The sequence below is a fragment of the Batrachochytrium dendrobatidis genome, assembly GCF_000203795.2.
Source record: "Batrachochytrium dendrobatidis JAM81 unplaced genomic scaffold BATDEscaffold_3, whole genome shotgun sequence".
Classification (NCBI taxonomy): domain Eukaryota; kingdom Fungi; phylum Chytridiomycota; class Chytridiomycetes; order Rhizophydiales; genus Batrachochytrium; species Batrachochytrium dendrobatidis.
Window position 1 is genome coordinate 1,376,798 of NW_006281101.1, and position 12,029 is coordinate 1,388,826.

The 12,029-nt window shown below is 39.2% G+C and overlaps 4 protein-coding genes across 4 annotated transcripts; all 4 read right to left on the reverse strand.

The window, feature by feature from the left end:
- Positions 1 to 48: 48 nt before the first annotated feature.
- Positions 49 to 2,918, reverse strand: BATDEDRAFT_23655 (uncharacterized protein; the record flags this gene model as incomplete). The annotated part of the gene is made up of 9 exons (XM_006677278.1): positions 49 to 231; positions 338 to 401; positions 508 to 659; positions 748 to 1,080; positions 1,171 to 1,287; positions 1,372 to 1,582; positions 1,701 to 2,031; positions 2,119 to 2,264; positions 2,827 to 2,918. The coding sequence occupies 9 exons, from the start codon at positions 2,916 to 2,918 to the stop codon at positions 49 to 51; spliced, it is 1,629 nt and encodes a 542-aa protein (XP_006677341.1).
- Positions 2,919 to 3,067: 149 nt separating this feature from the next.
- Positions 3,068 to 4,319, reverse strand: BATDEDRAFT_34665 (uncharacterized protein). Its single transcript, XM_006677383.1, has 2 exons — positions 3,809 to 4,319; positions 3,068 to 3,730 (listed from the first exon to the last, which is right to left on the reverse strand). The coding sequence occupies exons 1-2, from the start codon at positions 4,295 to 4,297 to the stop codon at positions 3,182 to 3,184; spliced, it is 1,038 nt and encodes a 345-aa protein (XP_006677446.1). The 5' UTR covers positions 4,298 to 4,319; the 3' UTR covers positions 3,068 to 3,181.
- A 1,399-nt stretch (positions 4,320 to 5,718) lies between these two features.
- Positions 5,719 to 9,842, reverse strand: BATDEDRAFT_23657 (uncharacterized protein; the record flags this gene model as incomplete). The annotated part of the gene is made up of 3 exons (XM_006677279.1): positions 5,719 to 8,702; positions 8,766 to 9,668; positions 9,758 to 9,842. The coding sequence occupies 3 exons, from the start codon at positions 9,840 to 9,842 to the stop codon at positions 5,719 to 5,721; spliced, it is 3,972 nt and encodes a 1,323-aa protein (XP_006677342.1).
- Positions 9,843 to 9,963: 121 nt separating this feature from the next.
- BATDEDRAFT_34666 (uncharacterized protein) lies at positions 9,964 to 11,783 on the reverse strand (the record flags this gene model as incomplete). Its single annotated transcript, XM_006677384.1, has 4 exons — positions 9,964 to 10,993; positions 11,066 to 11,316; positions 11,398 to 11,523; positions 11,623 to 11,783. The coding sequence occupies 4 exons, from the start codon at positions 11,781 to 11,783 to the stop codon at positions 10,029 to 10,031; spliced, it is 1,503 nt and encodes a 500-aa protein (XP_006677447.1). The 3' UTR covers positions 9,964 to 10,028.
- Positions 11,784 to 12,029: the final 246 nt, after the last annotated feature.

Sequence of the window (12,029 nt, forward strand, 5' to 3'; positions counted from 1 at the left end):
TTTCAGTAGTTTTTGTGTATTAGTTGCATTTTATTCCAAGTATTGCAACTAACCAAGCTTGATAGTGGTGGCTTGGTCTGGTCGAGTGTGTTTAGGCTGTATAGCAGTAAGAACCTGACTGGCATACTTGCTTGATAGTAGTCCCTGGCTATGCAACACTTGTGAAATTTGAGCACGTTTATCTTTCATGATCTGATCAATAGTAAAGCTGTTGTTCTTGAACCATTCTGGCTAGAAATTATAATTATATTCATCCATACATTCAAAACAACCAGTATATAAAGTATTAGATCATGAAATTAGTCGATTAATTTGATTTATGCTAAATTCGTATTACCTGCTTCAAATCTTTTTTTGATTCGGCAAATGCAATGGTATCACCCATGATTCTATTCCAATCACTAGTATTTAAAGACAAGTATGTTGGATTCATTTAAATCAAAGTTATTTAATGTGAATCAATCCAGTTGACTTTAAATCGACACTAAAGCAATTTAGTACTTGTACCTTTGGATATCTACAGCAACAGTTGCACGCAATCGATCCAGTTGTCGTTCCAACGCATCCTGTCTGGCCTTTACTTGCAAGGCAGACATTTTTTTGTCCTCTAATCTCTGAATTCTTTGATTTTCTCTAAACTCGATACGTTCTTCATTTATCTTGCCATATTTAAAAGCGCATATATAGGTTAGAATTCGTAAATCAATTTAGATAGCATGCAGCCTCGCACAACAACAGACTAAATACCTGCTGCAATACAGCTTTTTGTGCATTAAGACGCTGTTGAGCTTTTTTTGAAACTTCCATTTCTTTTTCCTTGATTCTCTGTTTTTTATCAAAAAACTCTTGTAGCTTTGCTTTGTCAGATTCGCGACGATATCCTTCTCGTTCAAATTTAATGCGATTTAACTCTAGTTGGGCCTCCATTTCTGCATGTCGCTTTGCTGCTGCAATCTTCAACTGCTGAATGCGTGCATTGCGCCATTTGCATATTCTATTTTGAATTGCTGCAGATTTTTGCAAATTAGCCTCTTTTTGCTCAAGTATAGCGGATTGTTCTTGATAAATCTGCTTTGCCTCCTGCTCCACAAAATGCATAGCCATCAGTTTTATATTCTAGTATCGATTGTTTGGTTTACAAAACAAACTTTTGAGTTCTGAAACTATTACCATAAACTGATTCACTGTTAATGCAACGATTTCCTTCATGCGAGCCTCAAACGCTATTTCAATACTACGCTTGTGGTTTTTGAATGCAGTCAGCTTTATGGTCCACATTTCATGCTCCTGTTGAGTTGGTATAAAAATAATTGAGTATTAAACTCACTCGCAACCAAGAACCAGTCTTGCGTGTGATGTTTGAGCACATACCTTTAGTTTATGCAAACTCAGTTTTGGAAACTCGAGAATAAGACGATCGTAAAACAATGCCGACCTACCTCGCATATCACAAGGATACTCTTCATTTATTTTTTCATATCGACTATGCTCTGACGATGTCCATCCACCATATTTGTGTTGTATTACTTGAGCATACGTCAAACTCAATTGGTGCAAATGATTATAATACCAATCTACAAGACTGCAAATGTTTGTAGTTGTAAATTCCAGTTTGATTTTAGTTCAAATGATGTACAATACTAGTTGTTCAAATTAAATGGATCGTGTCAGCTTTTTAAAAAACCACTGTATAAGCTTACTTTTGGTAATCCAGCTGACATCTTTCAGTTAAAAGCGCATCAACAGATTTGATGGTAGAGAATCTTTGAATGTTTCCATCAATGTATATCCATGGATTTTGAATGTGTGTCTGATCTAAGACCAAGGCATCACCACACAGATTTGCAATATCTTTTTTCAATTCCAATATCTGCGATTCATCCTTGTCAAACCTACGTTGTAATGACTCTAATAGCTGATGCAATTTAATGTGCATTGACTGATTTGGCTTGTAGTTTTGCTCATTTTTTTGTTTTTGACGGTTGATATCTTCAATCACTGCTTTGACCTCGACAACTGTGTTGTATATTTCTATCCACGTGCAAATATGTTGTAAATAATATTGCAATCTTTGAATTCAAACAACTGTCAGTTTATACAACTGCCAATTGCACTTACCCTGACGCTCGGTTTCAATATACTGGTTTTGTGACATTTCCGAGTCTGCAATGGTTTCAAATGTGTCGATAATTTCAGCGGGATCTTCGTTTGTGATTTGCAAAACACTAGATACACAGTTTTGTAGCTCTGATTCCAGATACAGTCTAAAATATGGTCATGTTCAATGTCATCAGCATTCAATATTCAACATTCAACATTCAAACCCATTCACCATGTTTAAAGTCAAAATGCTGGTAGATGCACGCTATTCAAACATGCATGTGTTTTAATTTTAAACATTGCAGTCATGTTCATATAAAACGAACTACTATATATCAGTGTCGGTGTACAAATAGCCAGTTTGATGATACGATCAGTGTCAATCTATATCCGATTTAATGGACAATATTGATTGCTGATGTGTGCAATATCTGGTTTGTTGAACTGAGCGTGAATATATGGGAGTTTAGAGTACAACAGATGAGTTTGTAGTTGGATTGACAACACCGACAGTCAAATCGAATATCTGAGTTGCAATAAATGAATGCAACTCCAATTTGGTGATTATGCAATACATGGCTATGCCAAAAAGAGAGAAAAGGTAGGTTTGAGATCATTGAGGAATTGAACAGTGAATCAGTTTTTAGTAGAGAGCGTAATGAGTATATGAATATTGTAGATTTCAAAGCAAATAAAGCAGTCACTGAAAGAATAATGTGCATTTACATGGATATGACTGCATAGCGTTCCAAGCCATCAACTTTACCTAATACGCGGGTCAAGTTTGTATTTGTGCAAATGAACTGCTTATATTGCATGCAAAGCAATGCTTTATTGATGCTGTAGACATGCAAGATCAAACTATTTAAACTCGGTAATTCTATTTGCAGCAAATCACTTACAAACCGAGATCCGACTACTGAAATTATGGTAGATACAAAGTTTAAAAACTATAGACGTAATAAAAGCGTTCATATGTAAAATTTTATTTTATCGCTGATTATTCAATCAGACCCTGTCTAGTATCAATAGTTGAAGTTTGATGTAAATAGTGTCTTACAGGTTATGTTGTAGGCTAAAATTAATCCCACGAAGAAAGAACGTTGGCATGCGCTGGCTTAGACCACATGTCATAGGGTTCTCCACCAATCTCTGTAGAATCAGAGTGTAGTGGACCTGCCATGAAAGACGGCATGACAATGACGGGCATTGGTCGGGAGTGAAGACTGTTTGCTTCAGGAGCAGCAGTTTCTTCATGCCGTGGAGCAGCATTCAGGACGCGTTTTATTGTAACCAAGTGGATCATTATAAGCAGTGTAATGGACTCGCACATGATTTCCATGCCGAGAGAAACAACAGGGATCTGAAATCCAAGTGCGACAATCTGCTGCATTTCTATCCGTGTGTCCTGACCAAGGAATAATTCCAACGAAAACCCTGCTATGCCACCAAGGTTTACTATAAAAGTTGCTATTAACAAAAACATCAATGCCATATGGATCCGCCGCAATGGGTAGTATTCAGATTCTGACTTTCTTCGATAGGCTAGGCGAAGATTAATAACAATAGCTTGATAAAAACTAATGATTGAGATTAGAGCACCTTGTGTTGCTGGACCAATAAAGTACCACTATAGCCATACATGCAGAAAATCAAAATGTTAGAGTGCAGTTTAAACCTCATACTCTGGTAAGAATCAACAACCTACCCAGTTAATCCATGCTATATTAGGTCTAAGATAGTAGGCAGGCCAACACAGAAATATATGTATGAGAATCAGCAAGACTCGAGCCCACAACTTTGAATTTGGTGTCCAAATAGCAATGGCATTGGATCCAGTATCAAACATTGCACTAAAGACGAATCGAATCTCAAGCTGCATCCAAAAAACTCCACCCATCATCAGAGTAACCATAAAAGGAATGAAAATATATGGTACCCCTCTACCATGTGGCGGAAACTCATAAAGATAGAAGAATTCAAGAAACTGTAGCATGCATGCACACATGTTTAGGATTATAAGAGGTAGCTTTAGGCCAATTCGTATTCGGTTGCCGATAATCATCTGAGTTGACAATATGACCATCATGCTGAAGCACCCAAGACCAACAAACCCTGATATCAATGAGACTATTGCTGGACCTGGTTTGCCTAGACTTGACCATGGGATATATCTAGGAGGAGCCAGCGTGTCCATAGTGGTGGATTTGAGTGATCAGATATTGTAGTAGCAAAGCTTGGCTGATGTTTGTTGAAGAGCACCAGTGGTGTTTTACAGCACAATATGAATACAACCAATATCACAACAGTCTATAGCAGGAGAATGAATTTGAGTGCTCAGAATAATAGGCCGGGAACACTAAAATAGAATATAAAAATAAGTTCATATTATATATATGTATTGTAGTATGACGATAGGATTAAAACCAGTGCAAGCATACCTTAAAATAATATTATCAGAATCAAGGCGGTTGATAACTAATGTAATACAAAGAGCGAGTAATAGCCAGATTCAGCAGCAGGCTAACTTGACAAAATGAATGGTTTTGGCACAAGATGTGGCAGTGATGAAGTTTTGTGTAAACCGAAACATCGACAGTTACCGGACCCAACACTACACAGCAGGACTATTGAAAGTGTATTTGCAAGTCAATATTAAACCGTATCTATTCAACGGCTACTCAATAATATTGGGTAACTTGCAGCATTCGTGTTCTCATGACTTGGCTCAAACCAAGCAAATTATAAACAGCAGTCATTGCTTTGAAATTCATATTGCTGTCAAATCATATTGATAATATCATCGGAACCACATTCGACAACGATGCCAATCCAATAGTGAAATCTTAATACCCGAACTGTAGGGAATGTACCCGGATGCATGCTGAAGAAGCATGCATTGTCATTTATTTATACGAAATTTGTCCATTAAACTGGTATTGATGATGGCATTCACCCAATCTCTGTCCAAATACCTTTACAGCTGCACTTGCATAAAACAAAAAACTTTTGAATTTATCTTGCAATGACCTCGTTTGCTTTGGAATAAACAATAGTCAAATATTTGCTGTGCCTTCCTATTACGGATTGACTTCAATCGACATCTTCCGTTCCTTTGTATCTGGAATCGTACGCCACACAATCGTTCTTTAAATTGTCAGCAAGTCTTGAAAATGGACAATATGGAGTCTACCTTGCTGTTGAGTGGTTGATGGACCATCTTGAATCGGTGGACTTTGTCAAGGAGTTTAGATGACACTTGTCCGATGCATTATCATTTCATGAGACGGACTGCATTGTAGATACCCTTATTTAGTGTCCCATTTTAGATAAATATGGCAATCTTACCTTGATACGGCAGTAGCATAATCAAGTTTGGAAAGCAATGGTTCATGTAATAAGCGACAAGATGCATCGGTAAAAACGCTGACAGTCGGCTATTTGAATAGCCGCAAATTTTGAAGCTGCATATTATATCCGTCAAGTTACCAGTCGAAGTGATCTGCTCATGCAAATCAAACTAGCAAGCCATTTTCAATGTCTAGCATAGTCAAAGACTGAGGCGTATAAAAAATAAAGCACTGCAGACAATTCATTTAAAAATATACACATCTATAATTATGGAGCGTTTTGGATTGACCATAAAAGAGCACGCACGCAAACTGTACGCAAAATATCATCAAAGTTTATATCGCTGGATTCTTCTAAATTGAGATCCAAGTGTGCAGCAATCCACCAATGTAGCTTCACAGCCAATGTCCAATTGTGTCTACGCGCCGCATACATACATGCTATTCCAAACCATGCCGTACACTCCTGTTGCAAGTTCACCATCATGTATCGAGTAGCGCAATCATGCATCTCGACTACAAGATCAAACTTTTCAATCATATCGTCCGTTGTTGAATGGTGTGCTACATTGCCAGACATATCGTATCGATTGCCTCCAGATTGTTGCATTTGCGAAAACTCGGCTTCATCTAAGCCTGCAGTTGAATTGAGCTGGAAATACTCGAGAATGTGCATCCATACTTGACGAGACGTGTCTTGAATCTTGACTCGCCGATCAATATGCTCGGAAAATGGTCCATTCATCATAACACAAAAAGCTGGGGAAACATTCTCCAGTATGTCTCCGTCAAACTGTATATCTTGGCCTATTTCATTTTCAAACACCATCGTCACTGCACGATCTGTATCTGCCGTTCCATTGTATATCCATGTATGATCACTTGAAAGAACTTCAATAAGCAACTCGGGTCGAGGGAGCATCATGGTAGGATCAGATACTTGTATCGAACGACGCACATATCGCCATCCAAGAAAATCAAGAGCCTTGCGCATACGTACATGCATTGATTCCAGTAGAGCCTTGTCTTCAATTAAAGTTTTGTTTGCTTCAAGCTGGATACTTTTAAAATTGTCATCATCATAATTTTCATGAATAGTTGATTCTGAAAAATCTGCTACTTCATCAGCACTGGCATCAGAGAGCAAAGGACTGGGAAACACTGTCAGAAACATGTCCCACAAAAACGTTGTAGCTTCTTTGGCTGAAAAATGATCATCTTCTGTTGATAGTGATGTGGATTGATGAAGACGAAGTAATCGGTCAGCACCAAGATAGCATACTGCAACGCGTGCCCGATGCCTTAATATCGATCCAGCAAAATTCGCCATGCCCACCTGCTCTGCGTATCGCCAGATACGTATACAAAAGCCCAAGGCTTCATCCAGCTCGGCTTGCGTTTGCATTTTCACTAGACTGATTTGTGCTTGAGTACTGATTGATGGCTCTACAATTTCAATGTCAGATAAAAATGATCCAAGCATGCTGTCCAAAAGTCGCTTGGCATGATAGGATTTATGGTCATCACCTAATCCATTCATGAGTGTTTCCAAAATGATCGAGTATCCTGATGAAGCTACCATTTCCTGAACAAGTCCGGGGCCAAGCAGTAGACGACGAGTAATACGCTGAAGTACATCTTGAACTTTCGAGTTCATTGCATCCATAATGTCTTGTGCAATGCGACGAATCAAGTGAGGTTGTTTTATAATTTGACTCAGTGTAGCACTCGAGCGAAGTAAGGCATCCAAAAAATATGCAGCGGAGCAAAGTGTATTTGATCCTAATGGGGTGGGGTTTATGAATGATGCTGGATCCAAATTGTCATCAACATTAAGATCCAAAAGCTCCAATTGATATTTTTCCGACGTGTATTCAATCAAATCTAGCAAGCTTTCAACCATTGATATCTTGGGTTCAGAACACACACAGTCGATTCCAGTTGCAGAAAGCACGCTTGAGGATATCCACGCCAACAGGTCGGGTTTGCAAAGCACTGCCATGACCGACTTGTCATGACCAAAATTTTCATTTAAAAAGTCGATCGAGTAAGTTCCAAATTGCTCCAAGATAGATCGAGGTGTCGCCGTGTTAGGTAAAGTAAACTTTGAGCATATCAACCAAATAGAACCCATGGCTAGGCAAGCCATGAATGCTACAATACCATCAGGAGATGGAGGAGCAAGAACAGAAAACTGCCCAGATGTATTTGTTGAAAAATCGTCGTTTGTCTCTATAGATCCAAACAATCCAGCCTTCATCTTAAATCTGAAATTAGAATCTTGTGCCAATCGACCAATTAGGGATAGTACACCTGTAAATACACGAATCTGTTCAGAGGAGGGATTGGTGAGAGCAACTTTGATGAATGGCATAAAAATTAGTTTTGGCAAGAGACCGGCATCCATTAAAAAAATACGCGATGGCTTGCTTTCCAAAAGTCTTGTTAAAAATATCAACATTATATTGGTCAGTTGAAAAGTATTGTCTTTATGGTGATTTTCCGATACATCTTGTACACCCATGATGCTGTTTTTGATCGTGTCACCGATGAAATATACAAACTGGCGCATCAGAGTGATTTCAACATGCCGAAATGTATTCGAGTACAAATCAGTTCCAGCCATACCACTTGATAGTCGAATGAGTTTTTGGCATAAAATCTGCTGCTTGGCATGCTTATGGCAGTCAATATACGAGTGATCCCGAACAACAAAAATAATACGAATAACGGCTTCTGCAAACTCGTCTGGTAAGATCTGAACAGCATTTCTATTTGCTTTAGATTCTTCCTGAAAAGCCAAAGTGCTTGAAAACAGCAGATGCATTGTATCTGCTAAACCCTGAATGGTAGAAGGGCGATAGTAGAATATTTGTTGTTGGAACGATTCCTGTTGATCATATCCAGGTGCAACAATTCCAATCAATGTCAAGATACGTGCAATTGCTTTAAATGCACATACATTTAGCGGTTCAACCAATATTGGCTCTGCATCTGGGTTGGCAGCCTCATGATTTACATCATCAAAATCCCATTTAAAAGATGATCCGCATAGTATTAATAATTGACATAAAACACGAGCAAGGTCCAATAGCCCCTTGGAGGTTTCAAACAGTCCTGGATGGGGTTTCCATATTGATGCTTCCATGCGTAAATGCACAGATCCAAGGAGGTTTGAAATCATGGTAATGGTTTTCTTGTGCTGTAGCATTTGTCGCAAAGGTCTTTGTCTTTCAGCAAGCACCGAATAAACTTCAAGGGATGTTTTGTACACATGAGTTAGAGCACATGTCAGAGTAGTAGATCTGGCAGTACATTTAACGACTAAATCCAAGCATGCCTGTGAAACCCTTGTGCCTTCAAACTCTAGGTCAAGTCGGGCGATTTGGTATATTAGCTTAAGAGTTGGATCAAGGATTAAGAGATCGTTGGACGAAAGCGAAGTTGGATCTACTTTAAGTTTGGATATGGCCCACGAGATAAGCCCAGTACGTGTAGATGCATCGATTAATTGTGCCTGTATCCAAACAGTCAGTAGCTGCAGCAATATGATAGTAGTACGTTTTGAAAGTGGCACTGCTAGTGCCAATGCATTTTTGTCTAGCAATTCATACAGCCATTTTCCAATAGATAAACCAGGAAAAGTTGAATTTGAGATTGGCAGGGATGATTTGGATGCTTTTGATTTAGAGCATTTGGAAGATATATGCAGTTTCTTTGTAGCATCTGAACAAGTTAGACACTGACGGGCATCGGATGACAGCAATGTACCAGACTTATCGTATACCACCACTACAATCAGATCCAGTAAATCTGGTAAAATATCAAACCGTGACAAGACTGCAAGATGGTGACCAATCTGTACGACCGTTTCTAATGTGCGTTGCAACTCCCTCTCTACTATAGATTTGCTTTTTTCAAGCGAGTTGGATTTGGGCTGAAGCAATAAAGTTGTGGGTGAAGTAAGTCGACGCAACAGAATTCGACAAGCTTTCACACTTGCAGCCAAAAGTCGCTCTATTGGCAGCAAGATTTGAGAAGCAGCAGAGCTATGGGCTGGTTTGGAGGAGTTTGAGATATACTTTTCAAAAAGTAATCTTCTGATGGACTGAGATGTGGAACAGAGAGCAGCAGCAGAATATCTGCTCAAACAAACTGCCAACTGGCTATTATCCAGTAGTCCCAATTGGTCCAATTCAAGCTTGATAGTGTCCTTGGCTGTCGATGCAGTTATCAGCCATATTCAATCAAGTTAAAATCGAGCACTTATACAGTAGGGTAGTGATAACAGCAATGCATTCACTCACAATCACTGTGCTTTCTCTTTAAACAGTTGCTTCCAACCGATCCTTCTTCCTTGATGGCCTGGTATGATGTAACTGCCGTATCCATCTAATGTGTTTTGACACCCAATGAAAAGCAGTGGAAATGCCATTCATGTTTTGAATTCATTCTCAACATCCACTCCATCTGTAACTCAAAACTGGCCAAGATGTAAGATTTTTAATGTACAGGCCGGTATGGCTTTAAATATCAATCAGTTTATTTAGACTTGCTCCAAAAAGATACTGGCCAGAATCAGCTAAGAAATGGATTACATCCACATAATATCCATCTTAGCAGAAACGACAGTGCACTTCCAAAAACCAATCCAGTGGCAGTGGTAATCACCATCAGCTCGTTTACCAATCGAATCACACGTTCATATTCTCTTGGTGAAGCAGTGTGAGATATAGTCGAGATTGCTTCGGGAGCAGCAATAAATACCAGCGTAGTTAACCATCCGCCTGATACTCCAAGAGTGGCCAGAATTAAGAAATACGAAATGTCGGTAAACACCAAAGGGAGTGTTCTGGGAAGAGGTATTCCGGTCCGATCAGTAATCACCACATTGCAAATCATGAGCAATGGAAAAAGTGCAATTCGCATTAGGGATGCTTTCAGTAGTAATTTGGGATGGAATCGAGATAGTGATGGAATCATGGGAAGGCTCTTTCCAATCAAATCAGCAACCGCAAAGATAAGGAAATGCAGAGGAACAAACAGCTCTTTAAAGCGTGTATCAGAGTAATGAAGGGGAAGCAACTGCGTTCTGTAAGGAGTCCGTGTCGACTGGACAAGCGATGTGATCCCTGGAAAGAGTCCTAGTGTCACGAAAAATGTCAAAAACAACGACAAAGCCAGTGGATAAACACTACCCCATATGCGGCGTACACCTTCCGTAACAGAAATTGGATGATCTTGAATAGATGAGTTGGGAGAGTGTGCAACCATTTGATTTTCGCCATCAGCATTATTTTCCTGAGGCTCTGCCAGAATTTCTTGATAAGAATGCTCTGCATTTACGGTATGAGATGATCGTTGTAGCAGTATGTATCCAATACATGAAACAGTACTAATAAAAACTCCAACTGAAAAATATACTTGTGTGATGGTCATAAGGCGAGACTTCGCGTCATTCATGGCAGTGATGCTATCGGTAGTTGGTGGAGATGACAGCATGAGAATAAGCTGCGACAAGGCAGGAACAACTCCAGACATACCTAAACAGAATGAATGAAAAGGATTAGTTTAAATAAGTTCATGAACCATTGAATAGTCTATTTTCAGCACACCTTGTCCAGATACAGTCGTTGTAACAATGTCGGCAGAATACAGCGCAGCAAATCCCATTATTCCAGCCAACAATGCCGAGGCAAAACTAGTTAGAATAACAAGTGCCAACGTCAATAGGAAATAAACAACCGCATCCAGCGTGTCCATGTGTACCATCCATAAAGCGATCGTAAACACCACTGCTATGATGACAAATCCTGCCATGAGTCGATACACTGGATTAAGCCTGTCTTGGTACTTGAGTAACATACTTGATTTGAAAAACAAGCAAGTAGATTTAATATCTCTCTATCAAGCCAGACCAGGGTTGACAAGCATAGATCAATCTTACAGAAGTGTGATGAGATTTGCCAGCATATAGGCAATGCTAATCCAATTCTGAAAATTGCTTGCAAAAATACTGCCAGCGAGTCGGGCTTGAAAGAATGGAGCAGCAGTGATCCAAGTATTCCATGGACTATAATACAACACCGATATGTATCAAGATACAGTAATAAAAGTTTAAGTTATTCAAGGATGCAAGATAACAATGACAGGGACGGCTGTACTGCAAGACCTTAGCATAGCAATCCCGAACAGGAAAAAGAGTGGCCATAGAATAGACTTTGGAGCAACCCTAGAAAGTCTATTTAAGGGTGTATCGACTGTGGATGATGAGGTATGAATAGGATTTGCATCCACCACTATAGCATTGCTTTCTGGCTGAGAATCCGACATTTATCAACCAATTCAAGTGCAAACTCAACCAAGTGGTATTTATCCAGTTTCTTGGAAATCATCTACTAACAAGCTGCTTCTCGCTATTCCATCTAATGTTTATTGATATCATTCAACTGTAGCAAAACTCGCAGTGATTCTATCGATTGAGATGACCACTTGAGCCTCCTAGTCCATATCCTCCCGCATTGACAGACAACTTCATTTCTAACCCTATCAACCCAAATCACCCATTAAAATAAATTA